General features: G+C 36.4%; 2 protein-coding genes across 4 annotated transcripts in view; one reads left to right on the top strand and one right to left on the bottom strand.

The window, feature by feature from the left end:
* The window catches only part of LOC119829950, a 45,568-nt gene extending 32,482 nt beyond the window's left edge, over positions 1-13,086 (top strand). The window contains exons 13-32 of the mRNA XM_038352697.1: positions 4-214; positions 495-648; positions 829-934; positions 3,401-3,559; positions 3,650-3,814; positions 3,894-5,069; positions 5,145-5,215; positions 5,288-5,394; positions 5,472-5,610; positions 6,179-6,338; positions 6,465-6,583; positions 6,662-6,761; positions 7,198-7,270; positions 7,964-8,086; positions 8,358-8,489; positions 8,871-9,004; positions 9,566-9,707; positions 10,103-10,205; positions 10,717-10,813; positions 12,146-13,086. Of these exons, the coding sequence (XP_038208625.1) occupies positions 4-214; positions 495-648; positions 829-934; positions 3,401-3,559; positions 3,650-3,814; positions 3,894-5,069; positions 5,145-5,215; positions 5,288-5,394; positions 5,472-5,610; positions 6,179-6,338; positions 6,465-6,583; positions 6,662-6,761; positions 7,198-7,270; positions 7,964-8,086; positions 8,358-8,489; positions 8,871-9,004; positions 9,566-9,707; positions 10,103-10,205; positions 10,717-10,813; positions 12,146-12,223 (3,549 nt within the window). The 3' untranslated portion in view covers positions 12,224-13,086. The remainder of the gene's footprint in view (positions 1-3; positions 215-494; positions 649-828; positions 935-3,400; positions 3,560-3,649; positions 3,815-3,893; positions 5,070-5,144; positions 5,216-5,287; positions 5,395-5,471; positions 5,611-6,178; positions 6,339-6,464; positions 6,584-6,661; positions 6,762-7,197; positions 7,271-7,963; positions 8,087-8,357; positions 8,490-8,870; positions 9,005-9,565; positions 9,708-10,102; positions 10,206-10,716; positions 10,814-12,145) is intronic.
* Positions 13,087-13,324: 238 nt separating this feature from the next.
* The window catches only part of LOC119830250, a 61,263-nt gene continuing 56,378 nt past the window's right edge, over positions 13,325-18,209 (bottom strand). For all 3 annotated transcript variants that reach the window (XM_038353193.1, XM_038353195.1, XM_038353194.1), the window contains 6 exons: positions 17,856-18,082; positions 17,317-17,541; positions 16,865-17,010; positions 15,892-16,023; positions 15,158-15,285; positions 13,325-14,727 (listed from right to left, as the gene is read on the bottom strand). In XM_038353193.1, the coding sequence (XP_038209121.1) occupies positions 14,654-14,727; positions 15,158-15,285; positions 15,892-16,023; positions 16,865-17,010; positions 17,317-17,541; positions 17,856-18,082 (932 nt within the window). In that variant the 3' untranslated portion in view covers positions 13,325-14,653. The remainder of the gene's footprint in view (positions 14,728-15,157; positions 15,286-15,891; positions 16,024-16,864; positions 17,011-17,316; positions 17,542-17,855; positions 18,083-18,209) is intronic.

Genomic DNA, 18,209 nt, shown 5'->3' with positions numbered 1-18,209 from the left:
CAGCCTTTCGTACTTAGCACTGCAGGGCGGCAATGGATATTTGGAGGGGAGTTGTCAAGAGTTGAAGGGAGAACGGTCAGACCCTATTGGGCGTTGTTATTCACAGACCTCCTTTTATTTGCAACCGTCTCAAGAGACAGGGTATTATTTGTCACAGAAGAACCAGTCGCTCTAGCCACTGTTTCGGACGCTCAGTATAATGTTAGAAAAAAAGGTAAGCAGTTCTTTCTTGTCTAAACAAATTAATTTCCCAGTGAGCTACAATATGGTTACATTTAAGAGACGAGTAAATAGGCACCTTGTAGGTAGACGTGACTTACCACCATAGACCGCGTCTCCGCTTCCCATCAGGTGGAACTGCTGTCAAACGACTGCCTATCTCTAATAAAAAAAAATTAATTAAATTAAATTGCCTAAGGCATTAATCTGAGAGTATAATCTTTTATTTGCCATTCAATGTAGGCACATTAAAACTAATTAAGGTCTTCTTTTAGCAACGGAATTTCGACTTATCTTGGGTCGAGCTGGTGGGGAAAGTCCACTCGTCTCCTGTGCTCCAAGAACGCCTGGAAGATCACGGCCGATAGTGCTTCGAGCGCCTTCTATTGATTTAAAGGCTGTATGGCAGAGTTTACTACAAAGGCAAATGTAAGTTATCACAATAGACTCTATTTGTGTTATAAGATTAGTCAACACCATCACATTTTTCTCGTAATTAAAAGAATGACTTATTATTAAATTATCTATTTTATAACCACTAGGGTAAACATTTTTTTTTAATAATTGAGCATACACAATATTTTATGAAAACTCAATTTATTGTAACAGATATCGCGCTCACACAATGTCAGGCACACCACTGGGATCACCACTGGATTCACCAGATCCACAATTGACCTTCAGCCTGGCGACCCTCGACTCACAGCAACGACAGGTATCCGCCTCCAGTATACAGCGACACTCGAGTCTGGCTCTATTACCAGCGAGCTCGTACCGTTCTCATCTGAATATGCTCGTCGAAGAACGCCCCGAAAAAGAGGTCCGAGTCAGTTTCGACGTTCGAACTGATTCAGATTCCCCCCAGCCTCAACCCGTAAGAGGCCCTCTAGCCACAGTTTGGAAAACTGCTCCCACACCGGAGACTCCATCTGCCAATCTATCACCAGCTGATTCTCAAACATTCTCGTCTCACTTTGTATCATCGTCTAGCATCGAAAAAAATGAAGAGCCCGCATCCCCTAGTGCCCAACTTACCCCAGATGGCCCGGAAGATTATTCCGGACACTCCCCGTGTCGATGGGAGTCGTTTGAAGCTGATTTAGCACTCGCTGACTTAGATGTCGATCCTTCCTATAAACATGATGTTGAAGAACGAATATTTTTACCTGACGACCCTCTTCTACCTCGTGTAGCTCTCCCAGAAAGGCCAACTCCCCCCGCGTATCTTGAACTTTGATCTGCGGAGTCGGATCCGGAGCTAGTAGATTCTTGCTTTCCCCGGATGTATAGTAAACAGTGCTAGTGTTTGCCCCAAACGATAGTACATCAATGTGTCAAACTCGTTAAGAGATATTGAATGTGGTAGTGTTCACGGCGTCTATAGATTGTTACGTTGTCAAAACCTGAGAGAATATATTCTTAGGAGATTTAATTGGATTGTTAATAATTGCTTATTGATAATAAGGTTGTGGTAATAGATTTTGAGAGACATATTTTCGAATATTACCCGTAATTTTCAAAGAAGCATTTTAAAAATTACTTGTAAACTAAGTCCCGAAAGACGAAACAGAGCTAGGCACTAACAAGTAAAACTGATTAAAGAACTGACTTTCCAAATGGTTATAATGTTACTGAGCGTATAATCATTCAAAACCGCTATTTTACAGTATTATAGGATTCAGTGTCAAAAATGTAACTATAGGGTACCAAGTTGTAGGAAATATTTATACGATACGAATATTTATAGTTTTCTAACGTTCGCTTCTTGAGTCTTCCGTCCTTTTCTTATGGCAATCCACTTGTTTTTTAGTACTTATAATAAATATTCTATCTTGGCGTCCTCCTTCAATTTTTTGACAGTTTAGACTCGTGTGTTTAGCTTTCTTGTTGATTTCTTTTGATAGGTGTGTAATATGCATGTTTATAACCGCGCCTTACTAAATGTACAGGTCATGTGGATATTTGGCGATTAGTTTTGCGATATCCGTATCATAAAACACATTTTTGTTGCAAGGCATAATGTTTGTTTTGGCATCATTATTACTTTTAGTAATGTAGTTATCAAAAGGAAATGTGTTACAATGAAAAATGGTAGTTGCTGTTATACAATTATAAAATGTAGTGACCGTTTATTTGACAACTTCACATATAATTGCCTGTATTTATCGTAATTTGCCCATAATCGCGTATTTGTACTATAATCGCTAGCATCGTAAAATGTTCACATAACCTAACTCGGAGTTTTTGTATGAATATGACCTAATTTTTCTACAAAAGAAAATTCGTATTTAGTATCAGTAATTTTTGACCTTTTGGCTGTGTGTAAATTAAATAAGTCTCTTAGTAATTGTGGTAAAAAGATTTTATAATTTTGAGAAAGCATTTTACTTGTTTCGGGTTTTTGTGAACTTAATATATTTACTGATTGGATGTTTTTGTTTAGATAGGATCAGTATATTTTAAAATAATCGGTGAATAAAGTGAATTTGTCAATGGTGATTAATTTTTTATTTCGTATACCCTTAAAATTGTTTTATCAAGAAATTATACTACCATTTTTCTCTGTAACGCCGTTGAAGTTATTAGTTTAATTAATAAGTTCATAGAGTTTACTTTGTAATAAAATAAAATTTACGCTACACAATAGTTACTAGATTGTTAGAAAAGTAAGTTTTCCATGAGATGACAATAAATACAGTTCTATTAATGGACCAAAATTCCGGTGAGTAAAACAATAATTATTTTTGAATTCTATATAAAAACAAATACCTTTCCAAAAACAGTCGTCATCAGCCCATATGTGTTCCCACTGCTGGGACACAGGCCTCCTATGAGGGTTCAGGCCATAATCCACCACGCTGGCCAAGTGCGGGTTGGCAGATGTCACATGTCGTCGAACTTTTGATTCTTGGACATGCCGGTTTCCTCACGATGTTTTCCTTCACCGTTTTAAGCAGTGGTCATGCTATCCACATGTGCAGATAAATTGAAAAATCAATTTATTTCCTGCACGCTCGCCCGGTCTCGAACCCCGACTTATCGATTTTGAAGTCCGAGGTTCTCACCACTGAGCCACCACTGCTTTTTTATGCACCAAAAACAGTATTCTATTCTTAATTTTGACATTATTAAATTTATAATTGATGAACCAAAAAAAAGCTTAACCTACCATATTTCATAGACACGTCGGAGTTCCGCTGAAACGCAGACTGGCGCAGGAGGGAGTGCTGTAGAGACAGGTCGTAGTTCCAGAAGTAGAGGATCCACGTTACACTTACAACGATGGATGACGCAGCTTCCTGAAGCCGATGAACTGGATCCTCCAGAACCCGACATGGAGGTACCTACAATAAACCTGGATTCATTTTACTTTACTTCAGATAAATGCTTTCATACCTGTAGTCACAATTATTATTATTATTTATATTAGATGTGGAGCATTGAAGAACTACGAAAAAGATCGAAAGAGTTAAATTTACTTGAAGTGGCTGATCTCGTTGAGAAAAATGAAGTCAAAGAAAATAAAGAAACAGCACAAGTGGAAAAGAAGGAAAACGAACATAGTCCTTCAAAGAGCAGTAACTCTGGAAGTCAAGTAAGTCCTACAAATTTAATGATTGCAATGAGATTAAATTTAAATATTGACAACTTATTTAAATGTATTCAATTTACAGATCACAGTAAGAACTAGTCCAGTTGTTGTAGATACGCTACCAGTTTGTAGACAGTGCCACAAGAAATGCTTGTCAAAGCCAAATAGTCCTTTAGTGTCCCAAAAGGAATCATTACCTTCTAAGCCGAAACCTGAGGCATCTCCTCAAAACTCGATTTCGAATAGAAGTTCAAAGAGTGTATGTAGTGCAAGCTGTGAAAAACGCAAACAAAGTCAGTTTCACTGTCATTTGGAACGAAAAGGTGCTATACGAATACGTCCAGAAGACGGCCCCAAAGCGGCCATAAAGGTTATAGATTCAATTGAACAGAGCCAAAAGATGCTGAAATCAAAGTCGTATGAACTTAAAACTGATTCGCCTGTTATGACTCGAAGTAGTTCAGATGGCAACACAAAGAGTCAATTGGAGTTAAGGAAAGATCAATCAATAAGATCGCCCAGTCCAACGTCAAGTAGCAGAAATAGTCCTTTATCTACAAGTCATACAACATGTAGCTCAATGGTATTTAATTCTAGCTCTAATGATTTAAGAATATCAAACTCAAATATAACGAATCCAGTCCAATGTGTGATAGCTCAAGAAAAATATATAAATGAAGTTAAGTGTGTGGAAAGTATAACTTTACCAAAATCAAGAACTTCATCACATTCATCTTCACCAACAGTTCTTAAAAAAGAGGAGTTAACGAGACAAAAGGCTGAAACCGTGCTTAATAAAGTCTTAGGTATTAACATAGTAACTAGAAGAGAAAATGTCGGTACACGTCTGAGGACGTCATCAGTTTTCTTAGATGATGACTCAATGCATGAAGACGATAATGATTTTAGAATTGAGCGGGGCTTAAGGAGATCTCCTAGAATGGGAATCGCAGCAGTCAGTAAAATGAATGGAGATATATCAAAAAAATCTGAATTATGCGAAGACATAAATGCTAATACCAGTGATGTTTTATCAGATGAAGATACAGAATTGGGACCACTTATGTTAATGGGTCTATCGGCTATCAATCCAGCCGCGCATTTAATGAGAGTAGAGCCATTCAATAGAGCCTCAATAACTAATTTAACTAATACTAATTCAAGGCCAAGTAGTATCGGTTCAGTTAAATCAGAATCGCCAATACCTAACATTGCTGTTGTGCCGCCTACACCTGACTATAATACTACTAATAAGACTGTACGTTTTTATATTATAACTGAAGATATTACACTTTAATTAAAACTAGTTTATGTACATTCTCACATTTTCCAGGATGAGCTTATAGATGATTCCCCTGATTCTCCTGATGTCCCCGATGATCTCCCTTATATATCATTAAAAAGGTAATACAATTTCTTCTCAGAAATTATCATCATTTTTATCTGTTAATAAAAAAATCACGTTTATTAATGTAGGTACGGTACAATGTCAAGTTTAGAAAGGCTCCCATCTGATGAGACTGACGATGGTAATATAAGACTGACTTCACAAGATGTTGAAGCACCCAAGCCGTACAATGCAGGTAATAAAGTTAATACCACGATCATTGTAAATAAAAAATTGGACCATATTATGTACCTTCTATATCTGGTTTTTCAGTAACTAGTTCCGCTGCAGGCATTATGGGCTGGACAGCCCGAGCCGGGTCATTTGTAGTTGAAAAGATGAACATCTTCAGTCACACTGAAAACGTGCCAAATACATCCATAGCCCACAAGCAGCCCTCTTTCTTAGAAAGGTATATAAACGTCAATGTTATATTTACTACACCAATTGTCATGATATTTAAATTTATATTTGATGTTGAAACTATTTTCTTTTCACCTATTAGGATGAATCCAACACAATGGGATAAGAAACGCTGAGTATGAGGTTATTGATTCGTAGCTGAGTCTAAGCGTTCATCAATGTTATTAATGATTTATATTTTATACTAGTGTAGTTACCTATAGATAGCTAGTAAGGCAATTCTTTAGATATTTTAAAAATAATTATGTTATGTGTGATATTTAGGAACAATTTTTTCAAATTTTGATATTTTAGAGTTAGTATGTTTACCAATTAGAACATAATATCTGCTTTCAAGATTATTAGATGTAAAACAATATGTGGAATTAATCAAGCTAGAACGTAGAATATTCCGAATATAATTATTGTTATTATAATTACTGCTGATTATTAGATTTAATGAGATAGATCAATAGATAAAACTTACCAGATTTTATGTAAATTTGTGATGAAGCTAGTTTTTTTACTGATTTTTATTTGTTATTTTATTTCATTAATGGTTCTTTTCTATACAATAGGTGTTTAGGTGTGAGTGATTGGAAGTCCACATTAGGCACTGATGAGGGAACTATTGAGACTGGGGAGGGAAGTGGAGCTAGTGGGGAGGAAGCTTGGGGAACGCCATCATCTGGTGATTTATCCGATAATTTACCAGATTCGGATCATGGCACTCTTTCGGTACATTAAATAATAATTACGTTTTGCTTTCTTAGTATCAGTATGAAAATATAATGTATGGCTTGGAAAATTTATGAATCCAATTTATGAGTTAATACGTAGTTGAACAGATACCAACTATTTCAGTCACCTACAAAGTCTTCTTCATCTTACGCTGGTGATGACGATACCGAACTGATGATGGACGAGCTTCTAATGGCACCGACAATAACGGGACCTACCACATTAAGACCACTTTTACCAAGGTAGCTACCGTACTCGCCGAATCTTCAATATGTGCTGGTGACTGAAAACGTAACTGATCCTTATATTTTTTGATTCAGGGATGTGTTTAGAAGAAGACTAGAACCATTATTAGAAGAAGAGTGCTCTGACAGCGGCAGTGAAGAGAACAAGCCTACACCTACCAACTCGGATGACCAGGTGAATATCTTAAATCACAGAACTTATTTAAGGTATATTTAAGAATAGTCATTGTCATTTATGTTTAGTAAATGTATCCAAGAATGATGCGAAAGACGTTTTTGTGTCTTGTAGATCCATCGATATAGTATTCAACATAATGGTACTAGTCCTTAAGTAATAAATGTTTATGAAACTTCAGATGCAGTAATCTACTTCAACATGTTGGATACCATAGCATGTGAATGATAAGACGAATTTTGTGCTTGTTGCATGATCCGAAATAACGATTTTCTATAATTTTAGGTTCTTCTCGGGGTTCCGCATTAGATTGTTTTAAATTTTGTATTATTTTCATACGATAGACTTACTGTGGGGTTATTGGCAAATGTGAATAGAAAGTAGATAGGTTGTAACTCACATTGTGACTGGTCCGCTGGTGCGGCACTTGACGCAGGGCAGCGAGTTTGGCCCCGATGCTGACGACTGTTGCGACGCGCCGCACCTACCGCCCTCTGCTTCCGAGCCGGGTGAGTTATATAGCGAATGGCACATATCGATGATATAAAAATTGTGGTCGAAAAAAATATATCTTTACCATTCAACACTAATAATACCTTACATTAAATAATGATGCAAAAAAAACAAAATGAAAGAAACGAGAAAGACTAATAGGAATATACTCGTATATAAATTATTTTAATTCTATAATATTAAATTTCAAGTTGATAAATTTTATTTGGTGACTTCAGGAAGAAAGTAATTTATAATCTAGTTTATTTAGTACTATTTTCTCATGAGGCATGTAACGTTATGCATGATGAACTAGTATTGTCTTAATGTATCCATAGCATGGAAATAAATTGTATCCTCCCTTTATTGTTAACTGATTCTGTATATTTATTGTTGTGTATTGATGTGAATCATGATCCTTTCTTAATATTTTATTCAATAATTTTTTACCTTAATTCATCCGGTCCTACATTTTTATTAGGAATCCAAAAACATCTAAATCTGTAGAAAGTTATTTACCTCGAATGACGTTATACGAATATCCTTCAAGCCGGTCGACAAAAGTGACATGGGATAGAATCCATCAAAAATATATCCCATTCCAGTCAATGACGACACCTTTTCAAAAAACTTTTATATGATATTACCTATTCACAATATTTGTGTATATGAAAAAAAACAACTAATACTAATTATAAACACTATTCCAGAAGCAGGGGACGGTGTGCGCGGCGCGGGGGTCGCGGTGGGTGGCGCGGGGCGTGGCGCCGCATGCGACCTGAGTCCAGACCGGACTCCTACCAACGAAGTGCCTTCGATACCCTTACAATCTGGTACGTAATGCATATAAAGAATAAAGTGGAGAGGGTTTCCTTGAGAAGAAAATGTAAAGAAATAAGTGAGACTATTCTTATGAGAGAAAATGTACCATCAATAGAACAAGTACATGACGTACTTGTTCTATTCCAACGTGACAATATGCAAAAACGAATTGTGGTGTGTATATTTAACTTTAATCTGTCAACAATATAATACATGTATGTGGTTTTGTTTCCATAATACCACACTTCCGAAAGTACTCGATGTTTTTCACTCCTATTCTAGTTTCAAGAGAATATGTGGAACGGGCGTCTGTTGGCGGCGGCCGTCGGGACTCGCTCAGTTCAGCCAGTACCCCCTCCACACTCGAACGTACCACCATACACAACCCCACACCGATGCATCAGCTGTCACCAGGTTTTGAACTTAGACCTTTATTTTGAATTTTCTTAGAATCCTTAATCTCACAAAATAGTTTCAAAGGTCGATGTTGCAAAGAATAGGAAATGTAATTACAAGTATTTACATGAAGGTAAATAAAAAATATCTGACTTCTATAATTTGTAAAAAGTCGTCCTCTGAAATGCAATATTAATGTGCTGACTTATTGATGTATCTTTATTTATGTCACACAATACTTTTATGTCCCTCGTTTTTGTTTATTTCTGACGCTATAAGAATTAAGTGAAACTCACCACAATTGGTAAAGTCTACTTCACTACTACACCTATTGGGTTTTTCAAATTGTGGCATTATACTATTCATTAAATATGTGGCTAATGTACTATGTATCCCCAGCTTCGGAGGCAGTCCCACCGGAGCCACCGGTGGAAGAGCGTCCAGCTACGCCGGAGCGTCTCACTCCAAGAGCGGAGATGCGGCTGGCGCTGGATCAGGGGAGGGACATGCTGGCAGAGCAAGAGAAGTCCTTGGTATGCTGATAAGAGTATTTTGTGAAGTCGATAACAGACAGACTTGATTTGACGACAGAAAGGAATTTATAGTTATCCAGTTATTTTGACAATAATTAATACGACTTTCTTTTTTACGAATCTCAATTAAATTTATAGAGTACGTACGTCCCCGGCTTCGGCTGCGTAGTCAAAGGAAAAGATATACAGTCCTGACATTTTTATCGTTCTAGGCCCGTGGGATTTCCAGGATATCAACTTTATTATGTCTTTTCTCGGGCCTCAAATTATAATCTGAACCAAATGTGATATGGTTTTCCTCTTCTTTAAGTGCGTGAAAAAGAGACAGACTATCTGCTTTCGTATTTTTATAATATAAGTAGAGATTAAATTATCATGATCTACCTATGATGATGTGTATTAGGCTTCCTCCATGGTACATGTGAGCGTGAGGGGTTCTAGATTCGATTCTCGGTGGACTCCCAAAAAAAAAGTCTCAGAACTCAAAACCCAGAAAACTATATAGGAAGTATAGGTGAAACAGGTATACCCGAGACAGCTTTATGTGTGTTACGTACACAGGGTGGCGCGTCCGACCACTGGTCGTTTCGCGCGGCGTGCCAGCGGTCGCTGGTGCGGCGCGTGGCGAGCGCGGACGCAGTGACGCTGTGCCGCCGCACCGGCCCTCATACTACTTCGCACAGTTCTGTATATGCTTGGAAAGGTGATATTGGCAATCTGCACATACATAGATGTTTTTTTTTTTGCTTTTTTGTTGGGTACTTTAGCAAACGGAATATATAGATAATAGCTAAAAGGGAATAAGATTAAATCCTATGAACAAAAACGTATCAGCTTGTGGTATTATGGAAGAAATTAAACTTAGTGTTGATATAATTTATTGTCACAAGTGATTTATAAGAAGAAACGCTATTTAAAAGAAATCATAGTCTTTGTAAAAAATAATATGACACTGATAGGAAAAAAAGCATAACAACAGCATTTTGTATACAGAAAACAGTTGGTGTTAATCATACTAAAGTTATACGACATTTCGTCACAAAAACAAGGGCTCTATATCTAATATTACTCAAATCCAAATAACGAAACTACCCACAGCTCCAGAAAACGAAACGAAACTTATGGAGATGGAGCAACTGGCACGAGCGGAAGCTCAGACGATGCGTTCGCGGACGCGATCTCAATGCCAGAACGGGAAGATGTGAGTATCAAAATACTCTTTTTTTATGTCATAGTCGGCAATGGAGCTGGTGAGTCGCCTGATGGAAGCGCTACCACCGCCCATGAACATTTGGAGAAGTGTAAGGTCGATTGCAGACCTTACGCCTCTTCAAATAGATTTCCGACTGCAAATTGGAAAGGAATTAGGAAAGGATTGAAGAGAGAAATAAAGGAAGGGAAGGGTAAGGAAGAGGATATGGGCCTCCGGCTCCTTCATTTACCGAACAAAATACAGCAGTATGCTATTTCACGCCGGTCTTCTGTGCGGGTGTGGTATTTCCCCGGTGCGAGCTGGCAAAATTCGTGCCTTGCGTTGCATGCGTTATTCTTTTATATTCTACCCTAAGTCGTATATCACAGAGGATGGCCGAGAGGCTAGGCGTTGCCACAGTTCAAATAATTACCAATCTAATTTAGTGCCATTGAACCATTATAGATTATACTCATGAAAGAATAATATGGTCTAGTTAGGCAACCTACATCTATTTCAGTTTGGGTTTCCTTCGCCGCCGAGCGTCATCCGATAGCCCCCGCCGAGAGCCGTTCATCATAAACAACTCCAGACCATTCTCTCCCAGACGTACTACTGTGAGCAACCATGGCTATTACAAGATATGCTTTGTCAATGGCCACATCTAAGCACCCCCCATGCTGGATTTAAACATCTTCCTTTGCTATCTTTCAGATACGCAAGCAAATGCATTTAATTGGAAGCCTTAGCGAGATTTAGATAATTGTTAATGTTGAGTGCATTTGAGTGCAAGCAAGGACTAAGCTCAAATGATGTTTTCGAAGTATTTGTGTCAAATGTATACGATATCCGAAGAATAAATTGGGAACACTGAATTTCTCTGAATGCTGGTATTGGAACTCGCATCTTTAAACTGTCAACTGTTTCTAGTCTTTTTGAGCTTACTCTTTATCCTGGAAGCATTTTTTTCTCTTAATTAGGATATTAATGATCGGTACAATAATTAAAAGACGGTTCACATTTCGTCATATTTCATTGAACTGAGCTTTGGTACACTTTAAGAAGCACCAAGTTTTTAAGGTGAAGATAGCACTTAAGTAGTTTCATAGTTTTAATAATGGTAGGAAACAAAAATTTCTTTAAAACAAGGACAATTGAGATACTCCAAAGAATTTTTGGCAGAACTGTACGAAATTCAGAATCGGCTGCAATAATATGGTCTAATAGTTATTAAGATTGTTAATGTACGACGATCGTACGTTGTTATTTTCGAAAAATTTCGCTAAAATTGTTGCTATTTTTAAAAATTGTTGTGCGATGTGTCTTTTTGATATTTGGTCAATTGTTCTTTGCTTATTTTATAGTAAACAGCGATGTTTTCTGGGACAATTCGCGTTGGTACCTTCGCACTAAGTGTTTAACTATATTTCATTATTTAGAATTTAAAACGATACTTTAAAAAGTCGTGCAAAGGTAACAATAAGAATATTACCATAACACGTATCATCTTCTTTAACTGACAATCCAACTTGTCAAACAAATGTCAGTTTTCCCGCCAAAATTAAAATTTTTAAATATTATAGTAGTAGAAGATGATGCGTTTTAATTGGCTGAGAAGTTTAAATCCAGCTTATCAACAGCCTATTAATCAACCGTCTTGTTTAAATCTGTCCATTTATTGGAACTAATGTTCTAGAAATACATTTTTAATCAAATTCATAGCGCTTTTTATTCGCCCTGCTTGTTTGCAACCCTATCCCTTCCAACACAATATTTCTAGATATTTTTGTACTTTGCTCGATGTTGCATTAATGTTAATACTTCAACAACCCATAACAATACACACCAATATAGTAACACGTAATAAAAATAAAACACTAAACAATTTTAAACCTTATTCAGGCACGTATGTATCAAGTATATATTGTTATTAATATAAATTCTTGCAGGAAAGACAATTCGAGAAACGGTTTTGGAAACAAGTGACGAGAAGAAGACAATCTTGTGGTTCCATCAGCCAAATCTAAAGACGTTTAATAAAAATAAGTGTTCACAGATAATAATAGAAGATTTAGAGGTGACAGAGAGTAGGTAATTAGTGCAAGTGTTGCCATTACGGAAATTTTAAAAAGGTTAGGAAGGTGTGGATCGTGAACTTTAAAAGAAATGTGGACTTTTAGAATAAAGGGAATGCCAAATATTGCCAGGTACGCAAGTAATGCCAAAATTACGAACGAATGGGACCTGTCGATTATTCTTCATATCGTAGGTAGAAGTAGGTAGGAACTTGGCTTAAATATTGTAGATAGGTGTTACAAATTGTAAGGCCTAAAGTGTGGGAACCGAGGAAGCAGTCTAAAGTTTCTCATACATAGTTGTACAAAGTAATCTAGATATATAATTTGTATAAGCTTAACTTTGTATAGTTAAATGTTTTAATGCGTACGCTGTTGACTATTGAAAACAAATAAATCGTTTCATATAATAATTCATCATTTTAGACGTCCTTCTCATTCCAGTTTTGAGGAGCTGATCCGTTGGGTGGCTACGTTTTTAGACAATCTATATTAATACATTTTTAAATTTATTATTCCTTCACTGGTTGAACATTGTTGACTGTTGATTCGGCGTCCGTTTTTTCTACGATATCGAATCATTTTGTACACATAGCAAGATTATTTGCCCAACTATAATTAATGCGATAATAATATTTATAAAACATGAGATGCAAGGCTCGGAAGAAATGTAAATTACGGAGATGTGAGACATGTTTTTTACATATGGTAACAATCACGTGTTCAACCAGTTGCATAGGTACCAACAGCTTGTATTTGCGTCTTGCGATATCTATGAACTGTTTTTTGTAGTAAAACGTGACGAATTTATTAATTTTAAATCAGAGCGATTTTTAAAATCTTGTTTGTGTCATATTTCAAAGGTGAAAAATAAATTTCTCGATACTGTTATATTTTTCATTTTTCAACCTAATGCTAAATATTTTATTGGAAATTTTGTTGTACTTTAGTTATTTAAAGTAGCTTCAGAATTTCTCAAATGCCTAATATAAATTCTCTAAAGTCATTACAAATTACAAAAAAGGCACAGAGGAAGCAAATAAAACAATGCAATTGGAATGTAAGTACATTTATTAAATTCATCAAGTAATCTAATTAATTGGTAGGTAAATACATTTGTGTTTAATTCTATTATAATCAATATATTTTATCTATCCTTAGCACCCCAAAACTCAACGTTCCATTTTTTCAAAATGAAACCTTCGTTTTACAATCTTTTGCATTATTTAATGCTATGGCTTGGTGCTTACACAATTAAATTCAGCTTTTATTTTCAAATTAAATGTAAAATTATCCACGTTTTACACATCACATCTTCACCGTGACTTTAACCCTTTTCCAAAATCCACACTCACATAGCAAACAAGGCAAAATAAAAAACCATGCGCTAAAAGCAACAACGCAAGCAACTTTTGCCTCCTTCGCTAGGTATAGACAATCCATTTATTTTATTTACAGCTACAATATAAGCAAGAAATTAAAAGCAATAGGCACTGGCAGGTTCATGTCAGACTTAAATTAAAAATATACATCTACTGACAGTACATAAAAAAATGGCGCCAATTTATGTCATTCTATTACTAAATAGGCAACTTATTTTACAAAAGATAATTCTTGATATCATAGTCATATTGGTAACAGATAGTAATTTTTTTTTTTTGTTCTAGAAAAATAAGATATATGTATTTTAAAGATTGTATACAGTGTATCTCTGTAATTATTTCAATAAAAATTGGCACAATGTTAGTTAAATATGAAAGAACTACGCAAATAACATTAGTTACGTTTTATTTATTATTTATAATTATTTGTTATTTTAATACTTAATCATAAGCGAGATTCTACTGTCATAGATATTGTTAATGCAAAGCGTTTTAAAAAGTAGATAAATTTTTTTCTACAAAAATGTATTGGACGGAGTTTATCAAAATATACATTTCAATATAAAATAGCACAATCAATTAATCACAAATTCAACATGGATATTTAATATTGTCATATATAGGCAGTGATCGACTATCACAAAGAAATGAGCTTGTCATAATATCAGCCACACCAGGTGATATATTACAAACCATAGACAGCCATACCAACCATAGAGTTCTCATTTATACCATAGATATATTTGTCTATAGTTATTCTCAATAATGTTTTGTTATTTATATGAATAGCATTCATTGTTTTGTCTTTACGAATACAATACTAGTTTGTTTTTGTGTTCTATGAGATTTGAAAAAAACCATGTCTATGATAACTAAATAACAATATCCGAAAACTTTTTTTTTGCGTGACTTCTTCTAACTTTCGTGACTTTCTATTAAAATATTGCCTGTCGGTGCAAGAGTATTATTATTCGTTCGGAAATTAATTTGGCAGTTGCGTTTATTCCCGCCACTCTCTCGTCGCTTGGAATGTCCGAACTTCAGATGATGTGAAAGTCGTCAATCCTTGTGGTCCTGAAGAAAATTTAAAAATAAGGGGCGTTTCGAAAATGTATCTATTTTTAATGTCACAACTAAAATTATATTTGTTTGTGGTTTTTTGATAACACTATGATAATATGCTAGAAGAATTTCGGGGGGGAAGAAGACGACTGATTTGGGACGATTTAATTTGGGACATTTTTTTTTTTCGCAAACAGCTAGTCTACGACATAATTATGAGAGTTTTTCATAACATTGTTTTATACAACCTTTCTTGAAATAAAAGAATTTTTCCTCACTTTATTTTTCAATACAATTTTTTGTGTACATAACACTTTTCTACTTTTCATAATTCTCCCTTTCTTTCCACCTTCTCCTACTTTATTTTGGTATATTGTTTTAACTATTTTTTTTAACATTTTATCCTTTCTATCTTCACTCTCTTTCTCTCTCTCTCTCTCACCTCTCATCCGGCGTCCGGGCGTGGGCGTGACGTCACCGTCCGGTACAGTCCACTGTTCCGTCACTTCGGTGGCGGAGCGCGCGAGCGACGGCTGACTCACAGAGCGGTGCAGCGAGTTGCGCCACGAACTGGGGGAGTTTTAGTTAATTTGAAATGATTGGACTTTTGTGTGCATTTAGTTTAATGTGAAATACCAAAAGGATATTGGTGATGATAATAGTTTTTATATGTGATGATTAAGATATATGATAGAGGCTAGTGTCTTGGAAAACAATTAAAGAATGGTTGTTGGGAAAACTTAAATAATACACAATAACAGTGTAGCAAATTAGATATTTTTTTTTATTTTATACGAAAAATATGAAATGAAAAAAATTATCTAATTTGCTGCACTGTAACAATAACACGCTGAGCATCGCATTTCAATAATTTACTTAATACAATTTCGTCAAACTTTAGTAATAATAATCTCAAACTGCAAACTGGCATTATGCAAATACTACACACATTCAACTCGATGATTCACCCCCCTCCTTTATCGTGTTACTTAATTTATGGGCCATCCAATTTGATATTTATCTCCATCCATTAATATCCATTAATATTTCGCTAAAAACTAATTCACGAATAAAAACAAAAAGAACAAAGCAGTGTAACTGTAATTAAAAAGGTAAGCTAGACGACGTAGGGCGACATCTGTTAGCGGCTTTAACAAGCTCCATCAATTCACTCACGGATTCTGGCCGTACTGATGTTCCGAGTCGCTGTCGTCGTCGTAGTAGCGGCCGAGCAGCGTGCCCGCCGACACCTCCGAGTGCGTGTCCGCCCGCTCGCGCGCGTACTCCACCATCATCTCTGACATCGACCTGAAGATGATCAAACAGTTAATATGGTAGGTTGCCTGCCAGAGATTGCTGTCTAGCAATAAGACCGCCTTTTGTAGGAAATATCATTGTGCCATTATTTTGTATTAACTTTACTTTCTGTTTTATACAATAAAGTATTATAAATAAATAAATACATATTATGTTATGATTATGTTACAGTCGTTAAAATAATTATTTTTTTAAAATAAGGTGACTGGCGTCCATGAGGAGGAGGTATTATTTTCAACAAACAAAGCTTATTGAAATGGGGTCAATGGTCAAATGGTTACTTTAAGGTACATGTCAAGCACCACTCCAACAACACACCACCAAATTGTTAACACAATTTCAGCAATGTTGATCAAAAGCGTGTCTAAGTGAGTTGGTTACATACAAACATACAAGTGAAGCTGAAAAATGTGTGTCAACAAATAAGTGTAATATATATGTATACAATAAATAGTTTAATAGATGTTATAATTCATATAAACATTCCTCTTGAATCACTCTATTAAAAAAACCCCTCAAAATCCGTTGGGTAGTTTAAAAAATTTAAGCATACATAGGGACAGAGAAAGCGACATTGTTTTATACTATGTAGTGATATATACCATATAATCTATATATATAAAAGAAAGTGGTGTTAGTTACACTATTTATAACTGAAGAACGGATTAACCAATTTGGCTGAAAATTTGTGCAGAGGTAGCTTGGATCCAGGAGACGGACATAGGGTAGTTTTTATCCCGGATATCCCACGGGAACGGGAACATAGCCGACAACGACTACGCGGGCATAGCCGCGGGCGGATAGCTAGTTATTATATAATATACACCCTCACCTCATATCCACATGATCGCTCCGGTAGGAGGAGCGGCGCGAGCGCGGCTCCCGCAGCGAGGTCGCGTCGCTGTCGTACTCGTACAGAGTCGGCAGCGAACTGCGCCGGGATCGCGAGTCCCACTCGGTCTTCTTGCGGTAACGGTTCTGGATGCGGAGAAAATTATAGAGCACACAATTCTGACGCTTTTCTACCTTCGATAAAGTGGGGATAGTTAAAGGAAGAAGGAATTGGAACATTTTCGCTGTAGTATATACAAGTTAGATACAGCTGTACAGATAGATACATATGTACAGATATTTTTTTCGGTTAAAATATAACGTGATATCCATCTTTATCAGTTAATTAAAAAATAACTAAACACATAAAAAAAACTGTATAAAATTTTTAAGACGAATTAGGTTATAGTAAGGAAAGCCGTTAGAAACAATAATTTGTAGAAACTAAAGTACCTTCGGTTTATCCGGCGGCGGCGCCAGTATCCGTATGATGACCTCCCACTTCGGTGGGGTATATAAGGGCGCGAACCGCTGGTCGCGCGCCAGTCGCGTGAAGTCCTCGCGCGTGGACGAACGCGCCAGCTCGCGCCGCAGCGTGCTCTCGTGCGTGATCAGCTCGCGCCAGCGGAGCCGCTCCGAGCGGGTCAGCCGGTATGAGCGCTCGGTTTCTGATAGAACCTATTGAGGAAATTTCGGTATTGAATAAAGGTTTGTATGTAAGGGGGCAAGTACGTTTGATCCCTTGTATGCATATTAATTAATTTATATGAAATAATTAGATAACATAGATCTATTAATGTAAGTAAACATCGGATACTAATGAGGTTTATGTTTTGAAAAAATTGATGAGCAGCGTAGAGAAAACAATGTGCGTTAAATGCGAGATGTATCCAATTTATCTGGTAAAAAATACTCATATAAAAATACACACAATAGTAAATTCGAATACTTCAACATTTCAATCGATATTTGACAAAAACTTCGCTAGTCACCTCATCCTGCGCCTCCGTCTTCAAAACTCTAGTCAACACACTCCAGTTAGGAGGTACAGGTGGTGCGGGAGTAGGTTCCGGTACATCATCGTCATCCTCCTCTCTGAACAGGGGATTCCTCGCTGGAGGTAGCTCTGGCAGCAGTGGTAGGTCGGGAGACGAGGTCTGGTACGTGGTGGTCGTTTGCTTGATTAGCTCTGGGGAGAAGAGGTCTGGACCACCTTTTCCTAAAAGATAACAATTTTATTTTAATGCTAAAAGCCTATATATAAACACCTTTTAATCCCAGTTTTAGGTTCACTGAGCTTATGGAAAAATTACAAAAATATCAACACATTTCCATAAATTTTTAAA

The sequence above is a fragment of the Zerene cesonia genome, chromosome 11 (genome assembly GCF_012273895.1).
Source record: "Zerene cesonia ecotype Mississippi chromosome 11, Zerene_cesonia_1.1, whole genome shotgun sequence".
NCBI classification, from domain to species: domain Eukaryota; kingdom Metazoa; phylum Arthropoda; class Insecta; order Lepidoptera; family Pieridae; genus Zerene; species Zerene cesonia.
The sequence above is the reverse complement of the archived record's forward strand: the minus strand, read 5'-3'. Positions and strand labels throughout refer to the sequence as shown.